The sequence below is a fragment of the Rhinolophus hipposideros genome (genome assembly GCF_964194185.1).
Source record: "Rhinolophus hipposideros genome assembly, chromosome: 12".
Taxonomy (NCBI): Eukaryota; Metazoa; Chordata; class Mammalia; order Chiroptera; family Rhinolophidae; genus Rhinolophus; species Rhinolophus hipposideros.
In genome coordinates, this window is record NC_138058.1 from 66886361 (window position 1) to 66898700 (window position 12340).

General features: G+C 36.5%; 1 protein-coding gene across 1 annotated transcript in view; it reads left to right on the forward strand.

Annotated features, from left to right (window-relative positions):
* Nucleotides 1-10561: 10561 nt before the first annotated feature.
* RAD51AP2 (RAD51 associated protein 2) overlaps nucleotides 10562-12340 on the forward strand; it is a gene marked incomplete at its 5' end in the record, with an annotated part of 66607 nt that continues 64828 nt past the window's right edge. Inside the window, one exon of the mRNA XM_081068858.1 lies at nucleotides 10562-11671. Coding sequence (XP_080924984.1) covers nucleotides 10562-11671 — 1110 coding nt within the window. The remainder of the gene's footprint in view (nucleotides 11672-12340) is intronic.

Here is a 12340-nt window from a genome sequence, read left to right on the forward strand (position 1 = left end):
ATTATAAGCACCAGCTTCATAGTTACATAAACTTCACATTTGTGCTTTAGCAAAATGACATTACTGTCATTATAACCTTCAGGGTCATTCACAAAGAGCTACAGCCCATAGATTAAATCTATACAGGCCATATTCTATTAAAATCCTGCTATCTGGAAACATTAAAATTTTCATATATCATTGTAGTACTTCAAAAATAAGTAATTAAAACTTGAGATCCTGACCATTTTGAAAGCAATTGGAGTCCAGTGGATGAAGGTCAGTTTTGAAACAGCTAAATTTTATTCTTTGGTCTTTAGAGATTTAACATGCATTTGTAAAAAGAGACCTTTCTAAAGAGACCTTTTAAAGAAATCGAAGCTCTTTCTCTTTAGGAGCTAATAAATCTATTAATCTAAGAGGCTGTACTATTAGTGATATTATTTATACACGTGCTCTTTTATCCTAATAGCTGTGTGAACAATTTCTCACTTTGGTCTAGAGCAGGGGTGTCCAATTTTTTTCAATGTTTTTCACTAAGGGCCATATGCGGTAAAATACACAAACAGCCTGACTACTCACTCGAGGTGAAGTACATATTGCCTCACCTGGTTTATTTAAGTAAACTAAATATATTTTTGGAATTTGCTGCAGGCCAATAAAAAATGGATTGCAGGCCACAGTTGGCCCGCGGGCCACAGTTTGGACACCCCTGGTCTAGAGGAAAGAATATAGTAACTCTGTTTATTTCTTTAGAAACTACCAGTGTTCATCTGAGGAATCTGTATCTCTCAAGCAGCTGCTAAAATAACTTGTAGGGTCACTTTAAAACTAAGAATGCCTTATCCACAAACATTAAGGCCGTTGAGACACAATGTCCCTGATGCTGTCAGGTGAGTACTTTTATTTCATTCTCGGAATATTTCTTTTTGGTCCCTTCTTTGGGAAGGATCACACTGTTTTGTGCTGGTGCATTTTATTCAAATGGTATAAATGAGTGGAAAGATGCCAAAGATGAATCTCTTTAGAGGAATGACAAAATCTTTTTGCTTCAGAGGAAGAAAAAATTGTGCTCTTTGGTGGTTATTGGGGTGCTCTCCTCCTGTGGGATGAAGTAGGGCTAGGCAAAGTAACAGGCTGTAGCAGTGATTTCTGACCAGACACTAGGTCTGAAGTTAGAGTGGAATAGAATTCTTGAACAGAGTCTGAGCAGGGCAATATGTTCTCAAAGACCTGACTCGCTAAGAGCATCTCCAGACCAGTGTGATTCCCCAACCTCTAAACTGTAGTATTCCTAGAATTCCACCTAAATTAGTTCCTCTGCATAAGGTATTTTACAAGGGGTTGGCAGATTCCCACCAATGTCAGATTACAGTGTGTTGCTGAATTTAGAGACCTGTAACGTTTCCTACTTATTCTTCAAGGTCTTATTCAAATATCGTGAAGGCTTTCCTGATGACCTATTCCAGAATGATATTTCCTTTTTTTCAATTGCCAGTAGGCTTAAGATCCTTAAGAAGAATAGAATAATAAATGAAACATTACCATGACGCATAGTTCTCCTTTTAGATTTTAATATCCAACTATATTGTAAAACTACTTAATACAGAAACTGTGTCTTGTACTTCTACTTTGTGTCATTCAAAATGCCAAGTTCCTGATTCATAAGAGAACTCAGAATTTATTTGGTTGTTTAATTTCCTCCTTCTCTTTAGTTTTTATTCTCAATGGGTTATTTTTCTGTGATTTCACTGTCCAGAAGAATTAAAATTCAGTTGGAAAGTCTTGTGATTGGGAAGATTATTTTTACAAGTTAATAATGATACTGTTTCATAATTGGTCCAGTGGGTGTGATAGATAATTCTCTATTTACGGAACCCCAAGTAGTGGAAAACAATGTTCTCATACTGATTTTAAAGAGAAAATTTGACATCTTCCAACAGGTGATTATATTTATTATTCAGTAGAGGTTTGTACCAGATAAGATGAAATATATTCTAAAAGTATTTAAACTAGTAATTTAGTGTTTGAGTTAATTTCCATGAACACCATAGGATTAGATTTATGAATGAAAGAGGAAATAAAATTTGAAAGGAGGGAGTTTCTAGGTTTATTTGACTGGACAACAATTTTTGCCACTGGCCTCAGAACTGGAACTGAACCATCTTTTGGCAACCATCTTTTGGCAACCAGTGTAATCATTTACAAGCCAAGAAATAGTTTATATTTTTCTTTATGTAGTTGTCCAATTTTTTTTTTGATACTGAAAAAGGAAAGTTGTGCTCAACTTTTTGTTTTCTCTCTAATTGTTCATTTGGTAACTGCCCTAGACCTGATCATAGCTTTTCAAGGCCTTTGTAAAAGTTTAAGTAGTTTTTCCCTTGAACACTTTCTAAGGGAAAGTCAAATATTTTCTTACTTTGAGAGCAATTGTCTATATGAAGATAACACTGAAATCCACATATTTATTGATTTAAAAATTCTTTGCCACTCATTCAAATGAATTTTTCTGAAATTAATTCCAAAATCAGAATATTAAACCTTACTATATTAAACAATAAATTATCTTCAAGGAGATACCATTTAAACGCATCTTGATGATGGGACGTCACAGTAAAAATTCTGCCAGCTTGCAACACTCTCTAAATCAGACTACATTAAAGCAATAATCACACTTTGAAATCACTTTTTTAAAGCCACGCCAGTCATAAAAAGAGATGAAGTTTAATTTCACTGAGAGTCAAGAGGTTTTTATGCCCACACAGAAGTTATAGGTGTCATGTGATAGTATATTTAAGTAGCACAAAGAATAAATTATGTAGTTTTGTTCCTTACCATATATATTTAGAACAATAATTACAGCAACAAAAAGTTGCTGAGCGTATGCAGTTCAGATATTTCTGTCCTTCACAAACATGCCAATTCATTTTAATACATATGCTAGGACAAAATCATCTATATTTACAGCCCTTACCTATAGTTGAGCGTCATTTCTGCTTTTATAGCTAACAGTCTAGTGCCATAAAAAAGTCTAGCAATTTCTTTGTGCAATATATCTAAATCCAAACTCTTCACTTTTATCTTTATGATGAATTCTTAAACAAGTCCAATCTTTCCACTCCTTTCTTTTATTAATGGAATCTCTATTTTCCTAGTCATCCAGGCTTGAAACCTTGGACTCATTGCTGATTCCTTCCCCCTCCAGTAGCACAGCAGTGATCAAATCCTAATGATAATTTCTTAAAAATATGATTTCTATTTGTTATTCCTTTTTATTCCTAAGGTTGATGCTCAAATGAAGTCTTAAACATTTCTGGTTACATTATGGCAAATTGCCTCCTAAATATTTCTGCTAAAGATGGCATTGTCTCCCATTTGTTTCCAATTCATCCTAAATGTGGCAACTATTAATAGATGAAGTCTTCTATAATGCTATTTTACATATAGTATCTTTCTCCTGAAACGAACCCACAAATATAGTCTTTCCTATGGCATAAAGTCGGCATTTTTCTTAGCCTGGTATTCAATGTTCTGTCTCTTTCCTGTCTATCTTCCACTTCCTTGAGAAAACATTCTCTCATACACACGTATACTCACGATTGCCAAATATCTTACACGTGTGTTGCTCACACCTTTGTTATTATCTGGAATATATTCTACTGTTCTGTTTATAACCAAATCATAAATCTTCTTTGTGATACCTTTAGTCCTACTCTAATCCTCAATAATGCAATTCTTTTGAACTGCAAGTATATAATATTTATATAACCTATTTAAAATTACAAAGTTAAAAAAAAACTTTTATATTGTCATTAAATACTTTTTTATTGTTAATGCCTTGTGTCTGGGTCACAACTTCTTTGTATAGCACCTGGTTTTGTATAGTACAATATTGACTGTATAACACATTCTCAGTACTAACGACTATTGCATTGGGTAAAAACTGGTTCCCAGAGAAAGTACCATTAAGTCCTCAGTAATGAGAATCTCATTTGGCTATATTTGATAAAGCCATTTAAAAAACTATAAGTGATGACAACTGAGGCAGAAAAAAATCAGGATATATATAACAAAAATTGCTAAATTTATTATTTTTAAATGGGGATTAATAAATGTGTATAACAGACATTTTTAAAAAGTATAACTAATATTGTATTTGAAAAGTAGAGTGTTAGCAATATTTCAGTGAAGATATTTAATACATTTGGAAATATGTAATGGTGTGTATTTTAATTTCTTTTCTGATACATCTAGAGAGAAAAAAATCAATGTAGTAAAGAATTATCTCCTACGGGGCTCTCCATAAAATAAAGAAGAAAAAAAAAACTGAGCAATTTGACAAATCAACGAAAAATTTGAAAGTAGCTGGGAAATCTTCTTAAGTGATTTAAAGGATGGGGTAGTCTAAGGATTTTTATTCTAGAATGGTTAAAGATGCGAATGAGTTACTATTAACAACTGTAATACTTATGCAGAGTTTGCTCTGAGTAAGAAACTATTCTACATGTTTTGCATATATGAACTCATAAAATCCTATAAGCACCATATGAGGCGGGGACTATTACTATCACCTCATTTTATGTTGAGGCAATTGAGTCACAGGGGGTTAAGAAATTTACCCAATGTGATGCAGATATTAAGTAGTGAAACCAGGATTCAAATCCAGACAATTAGATTCCAGAATCTATGCTTTTTTTTCTTATTTTTAAATGGAAATAAGGCAGACATACAGAAAAGGATATCATTCATAAGTATACAACACAGTGACATCACAAAATGAACCTACCACCCAGGTGAAGAAGTAGAGGATTAAAGAGTGAGGAAGACTTCTGGAGTACAGAGTCTATAATCTTACAGTCTTAGCTACTACTCTGTGTTGCCTTTCAGTGAATTTCTGGGCATTATGCTCCACCTTTAAAGTTCTTTCTATAATTTCAGTTTAAATTGGTTCAGATTTATAGTGTTCATTCCTAAAGAGCAATAGAAAAAAAAATAAACCAAAAAGCATGAAATTTGAGCATATTTTCTTGCTGGAGTCTGAGTGTTTTTTAAAGATTTTTATTAAAATATAGCTAACATATAATATTATGTTAGTTTCAGAGGTACGCCTTAGTGAGTCAACATTTATATACTTACAGAAGTGATCACCATAATAAATCCAGCAACTGTCTGACACCATACAATGCTATCACAATATTATCGACTATATTCCCTATGCTGTGTGTACATTACATCCCCATGACTTACTTGTTTTATACCTGGAAAACTGAACCTTATGCCCTTTCACCTTCCCCCCATTTTAAATTTATCAATTACATTTGGCATTTAATATGACTTTACATTAATTTCAGATGTACAGCATAGTGGCTAAACATTCATATAATTTAAGAAGTGATTCCCCCTGACTAGTCTAGTACCCACAAGGCACTATACATAGTATAATTGATTGTATTTCCTATGCTGCACTTTACATCCCATTGACTGTTTCGTAGCTTCCAATTTGTATTTCTTAATCCCTTCACCTTTTTCCACCTTGTCCTCAACCACCCTCCCATCTATCACCTCGAAAGATCTAATGCCCATCTAACACCATACAATATTATTGACTGTATTCCTTATGCTATACCCTGCATCCCCATGACACTTTGTAACAATCAATTTGTCCTTAATCGCTTTCCCTTTTTTCACCCACCCACATCCCCCCTCCCATTTGGCAACCATCAAAATGTTCAAATGTTCTCTGTATCTATGAGTTTGTCTCTGTTTTGTTTGTGTGTTTTGTTCTTTAGAGTCCACTTATAAGTGAAATCATATGGCATCTGTCTCTTCTTTCATTTGGGACATGTTTCTTTGTCTCCCCATGTTGGCTGCCTTCCTGTATTGTTTCTCTGTATTAGGTAGGGCTGCTATGTCTCCCGGTCTTAGGAGAGTGACCTTATGTAGTAGGTGTGCTGTGGGGCTCAGTGGTGCAGTCTTCCTGGTCATCTGAACTGGGTATTTCAGGTGTGTTCCTGTGAGGGTTGTGTGTGCCCTCCTGTTGTAATTGAGCCTTGCTTGCTCTTTTCACAGCAATGGGAAGGATTGATTCTTGGTCATACATTTTTTAAAATCAATAATTATCCTCTTACAAGATCCACTAATACGTAGAACATTTTGAATTCAGTTATGAAGAATATAGCAAACCCATTCGTTACAATTAGAGAAATTCTGGGGCATACATTCCACTTCAGAGAGGTAAGTTTCTTGCTGTATTATAGTTTCTATTTAGATTTAGGTTTTAAAAATATCACTTAGCCTCTTCTAGTCCCTCCTTGTTTGTCATCCTGACTGGTTAGCTCTGTCTGTAGCCAGATCCCTTGGATCAGTGACTTTCCTGATTGGTTCATCTTGACTTCCGTCCAATACTAGAGCTATTTCTCCACTTTCTTTGTCTCCCAGGAAACATAGCTCTATTTTTCTGGCTCTTTGGTCAATTTTTGTTTTGTAGTTGGAACCAGTCTTTTGAGGCTGCCTAGATTCCGTTTTCTAACTTTAGGCAAATGAACCAGCATAAGCCAGAGACTGAAATTCTGAAAGGGCCTTATATATTTAAAGCATGAAGAAAATGTTAGTGCTGCAGAAAAGCAAGTTGTGTTGTGGAAATAGACATAGATGCTGACAAAAACAGTTTGGAGATGAACTATGAAGAACTTTGAATCCAAATTAAAGAGTTTGTATTTTGTTCTGTAGGTATCAGAGTCGAAAGAAATTCTTTAAGTAAGAAGTAACAAAATGATTCATATTTTAAGAAAAGTCTTATAGTAGTGTTGGGTAGAAGTTAAGGGGATACTGGTAAAAAGATCAGTTATTACAATGTTCTCAGCAACAGATTATGATGGCCTGAAATACGGTGAAACAATATGGATAAAGAATAGAGCATTAACTTCAGGGTTATATTTGATGTGGAATCACTGAGACTTGATGAATGTCTGCATAGGGGTTGGATGCTGGGGAAAGACAGTACAAAAGAGAAAAAGTTATGAATAGCACTAAGAGTTTCTAGTTTAGTAGACTAGGTAGATAATAATGTCATTAGTAAAAATTGAGAATAAGGAGGTGGTTTGCAGTTTAAAGTATTTGTACATACATTCTCTCATTTAAGATTATACTTATGTTATAAATTACCATTATTGCTTTGCTGAAAGGTTAACTGCATATGTGGATATACACAGCATCATGGTTTTCTGAAATATTTTCCCACCTAGTGCTTTTTAAGTGACTTGATAAAAACTGCTAGTTGTGTTATTTGTAGCCATATTTACTTTAAATATTTTTAGTAAGTAATGATTTCCTCTCTAACCTCCATATTTGGTTTAAATATTTTTGTTAGTGGTTCTTATTAAGTATTAAAATATATTCGATCACCTTGTCAATCTGAAATAAAATTTTAGAGTTAGCATATTTTGTCACCATTTATTTATTAAAAGACATAAAAGCGAAAAAATGACTTGTCAAATATCTGGTCCTACCGTGAAACTTAAACGATGTTAAAACCAGTAATATTTAACGTCATGTTTTGGCCTTTATGATGATCTCAAGCAAATGTATGGTTAACATATAAAAACAGAACCAAAACAAGAAGCTTAAAATACTCAAGACACTACTAGAACCATTTAGATTGGTACAGGTATAATAACAGTAATAGCATTCCATTTTTCTCATTCACTGAGGTACTTAGTGTGAAGCACTGGGGATAGAAAAATGAATAAATCTTTGCCCCAATTGAGGCTAGTGGAGGGGTTGTAAACAACTCAACACAGTAAGATGTTTTAAGTGTTATAATATGGTTGAAAATAAAGTTCTATAGGAACACAGATGAAGATGCGAGTAATTTTACCTGGGGATTGGAGAGAGCAGGGATGCGGTAGAGAGCTTTCATAGTCCAGTCAACTTTTGGTAGGGACTCTTTACGGCTGAATAGGAATTTGTCAGGTAGAGAAAGAGGACATTGATGGAAAGGAAATAATTCTGGTTTAGGTAGCATGGGGCAAATTGTAAGAAAAGAGGAAGCCGAAAAGCTAAGGTAGGACCTAGTCATGAAGGTTTGCCTTACTGCAATAAGGACATTGGACTTGAGGCATCCTGAGGCACTGAATGACTTTCTGACTTAGTGCTAACAGGAGCTCCTGTCATATTTTCAGTATGGGGTTTACCTCATTAACTTATTAATTGTTTCATTCATTCTGATCTGAACTGTAATAAGGCACCAAGCTGAAAGGAATGACAGGTGCTATCGTTAATGCTCAGTTTACTGTTATTTAAGGAGTTAGTGGCTTTCAAAGGAAGTGCTGGCAAAGTGATAGAAAAATGTGACAGTTGAAAAGGGCTTTGAAGAGTGAGATTTGAACTAGTGTCATTTATATTTTAATTATGATGATTTGATTAGAACTTTTTTCATTTCTCACTTATAACTAATGTATTTTCAAGGTATCATTTGAAAAATAAAGCAAAAACACACATAAATACTGTATTTCCCCGAAAATAAGACCTAGCCGGACAATCAGCTCTAATGCGTCTTTTGGAGCAAAAATTAATATAAGACCTGGACTTATTTTACTATAAGACTGGATACAATACAATACAATACAATATAATATAATACAATATAAGATCTGGTCTTATATTAATTTTTGCTCCAAAAGACGCATGAGAGCTGATTGTCTGGCTAGGTCTTATTTCTGGGGAAACAGGTAGTATAAGTACAAAAGACTTTTTTCAGTCTTCATTGCTATAAAGTTTCTTCAGAATAGAAGAAAAATCCATACATTTCTATACACCTGAGAGTGTCTTAGACATAGGTCTCAAACAATTATTGAGTTAAATTGGATATTTCTGGATTTTATTTGAATTCTAGTCCTTAAACAATGCGTAGTTTTGAAATAATGGTGAAATGGAGATCTAAAACATAGTGTGTTCTTGGGCAAACTGGCAAGATGAAGAGACAAACACCAAGTTACAAATCACTCTAGAATTACAAAGTTAGAGCATTTACTTTGCAGATAGAAAACTTGTTCTCAATATCATGTTAGGGCACCAATTACAACTACCGTAGCTGAGCCAGTCAGTTCTATGGCTGGTCACACGCACAGAACAGACTGCATTAGAACGGAATGTAGAATTGTGGAAATGTGGAATAAAAAAGCAGCGGAATTTAAGATAGATAGAAGTAGCACTTTGAGCACTCGTTGATGTATACTCTGAACCACTGCCACATTCTTAGAGTGTTGAGGAAGTGCTTATACTACAAATTTAAGCAAATATCTCACAGGAGGAATTTAAAAGATAAACTAATAGCAAGTCCCGAGCGTTAGAGCCTCACTACATCTAAGAGTATTGGCAAGACAAGAGGCTTATGAACATCTCATCGCCTAACGTAGTGTGTCAGTCGTATCTTGCCACGTGTGCTCCCCTGGGTTCTGAAATTAGGATGACCGTTGCACATTATTGTAGTTCTTTCATTTTTATTCAAACTTAACAACTTTGAAACAATCATCGAGGGGATAGAGGTATTTGATTACTAAGCAGTAATGACCTGTTTTTTTTTTTAGTAAATATGTATGTAATAATAATAAACATTTTGAAAAGCACTTTTCTTTTTGAGTATGGAATTCCCCAAAATCAAAATTGACAGGTAACAATAAATTTTCCTCAAAGCAGAGGAAAAGTAACATTTACAAAATTTATTAGGTATGAGTCAGAACTGTATTATGATTCATGCTTACGATAAATGGAATAGCTGAAACATATAATTTTTATCTTTCAGTGTTTTTTTTTTTTTTTTTTATCTTCGGTGTCGGGGACAGAAACCCCACAGTGTGAGTGTAAACTATTTCCCTATGGTCTTAAAGTGAAGAGTAATAATCATTTCCACACTCTTTTTCCTGAAATATTGTTTCGGGAAAGATTGTTCAGTGCCAGTGATCTTTTTCCCCCAAACACACTTTATTAGTGAAACGGAAATCTGATTTCAAACGCCACTGGGATGATTAAGAGCCTTTTAAAGTTCATCCACACACAGAGAAGTTGGGTCCGGGGCTTGCACACCTGCAAGAGTTTACTGGACAAGACGCTCTAGAGCAACTGTGGACAAGTCCCCTCGGAGGAAAATACGGAATTTTAGAATTTTAAAAGTACAGCTGCTTCTGTTCACAAATTAAAGAAGACTAATTGACATTCTATCGTTCCTTCTTCATTCTGACAGAGAGCAGAAAGAGATTTAGAACAGCTACAGTCCGGGCATTAGCCAGAGGTGCTAAAAATAGACAACATAACGGCCGCTGGCAGTACGTGCTTGGCGGGAGAGAACCCGGAGCTCGCAAGGGTGGGTGGGACGGGGGCAGGGCCAGGGCGGGGCTGAGACGGGGGCGGGGGTGGGGCGTGGTCAGGGCGGGGCTAGCAGTGAAGCTGTAGCTGAATGTGGGCCCTAAGGGGCGTGTCAGGGGCGTGAGCGGGGCGGGTATCGGTGGGGGGAGGCGGAGCGTCTTCGCTGGGGCTAAGAGACTGGAGCTTGACAGAACCTCGGACAGATCCTCTCCGTTCTGTCATGTCGCTCGCGCCGCGCAAGCGGCTGGTTGCCAAGCTCAGGGAGCCAGTCTCCCCTTTACTGCCTGCTGAGGACCCTGATTCCCGGCCCCCCAGTAATAAGCGGCTCCGTCCTGAGGAGCCTGGCGGTGTCTCTGAGGCGAAATGCTGGCTGCCTTTGGTGCCTCGCTTGTCTGAGGAGGAAAAAGTCTGGGAGTTGTCGCCCCGACCTTTCAAGGCGCTCCTGGTTTCAGGGAACGTGATTTTCGATAATTCCACAGCCTTGCAAGTGGAGAAACCGGGCAGTGAGAGGCAGATATGTAATCTGAGGGGCCAGCAGAGCACATCGGAGATGGAGGGTTGGGAGCAGTCCGCCCCCTCGCGCAGCTTGGGTTCCGAGGCGAGGGCTCCCGGAAGTGCCTCGGCAGCAGGACGGAGCGTGAGGCGGGTTCTCAGTGAGCGCCGCGGTGGCGGAGCCCCGGCACAGGCCCGGCAGCTCCTGCCCAACGCCTCTGCGCACGGCGTGCTCCGCGCTAAAAAGGAGGACGGAGCACGGTGTCCAGTCCAAGGAAGAGACGACGGTCCGCAAGACAATAGTCGGATCCAACAGACGGCAAGTCTATGTTGGGGTGTTACCTTTGACAAGGAAGCTGAATCCCCGTTTCAGGAAACTGAAAACATATGCAAAGCGGACTCGGTCATGCCATCAAATATAAAAGAAAATAACACCTTTTCCGTATCTCCGCTAAAAATACCAAAATCTCAAAACAAGCCCAGCAAGGAAATCGCCAAACCTCGCTATTTTAGAGCCAGCGGCACAATACGTATCCCTGAGTTTTCAACCGATTTGAATGACAAAATGGGTCCTGTCTACTTCAAGGAAATAGCAAAGGAAAAGAGTGACGATGATGAGACGTATGCTAGGGATTTCACAAACATGTACTGGTCCCAAAATAGACCGTATGTTAAGAAGCAAAAGTTAAAGGATGATAAAAAATTTGCGGATGCAGAAAATAGTTTTTCTGAATGCTATGAAAGTAACCACCAGTCACTCAGCAACCAAAGTGTTTGTGTGAGAAAAAAAGACCTTATCAGTCTCCACTACTATGACCACAGTAGTACTGCGTCTGATGTAAGAGACTCGGAAAAGAATTTTACCATAAAACTACAAAATGCAAATTGGGAAGAAGCAAAAACATGCCTGGGCAGTGACATATATACCAGATTAGAAAAATCTCAAAGCTGGGACTGTAATATGAGACATATTTTGAGAAAAAAGAGGGAAAATAGTTGGATTGTGGATAATTACAAAACTAAATGTGAAAATATGAAAACAACTGGAGAAAAATTGAATTTGCTATGCTTACTAGAAATAGATGTTTTCAGCAAAGTAGATTATTATAATACAAAAGCCATGAACACACATGAAGAACAATCAAAGCCTTTCATGATAGGAACACTGAGTCACCAAAAGGCTTTAATAAATTGTTTTTGGTTAAATGCTGAAGGAGAAAACAATAATATGCTACAGTTGAAATATTATACTACACAAAAAGGCTTTTATTTAAGCCATATGTTTGAGAGTTTCATTACAGAAAGTTTTTGCTTCTGTGAAAATATTTTAGGAAATGAAAAAGATAATATTTTAAATTGGTATGAAATTTTGAAGTGTATAAAGCAAATTGATATTCAAAATCTAATAACAAGGAATATGAATGTCAATAGAGAGACTAATATTTTAAGCATATATTTACAAACCAATGTTTCAAAACCTCTAAATATCATATTGAAAACCAACAAA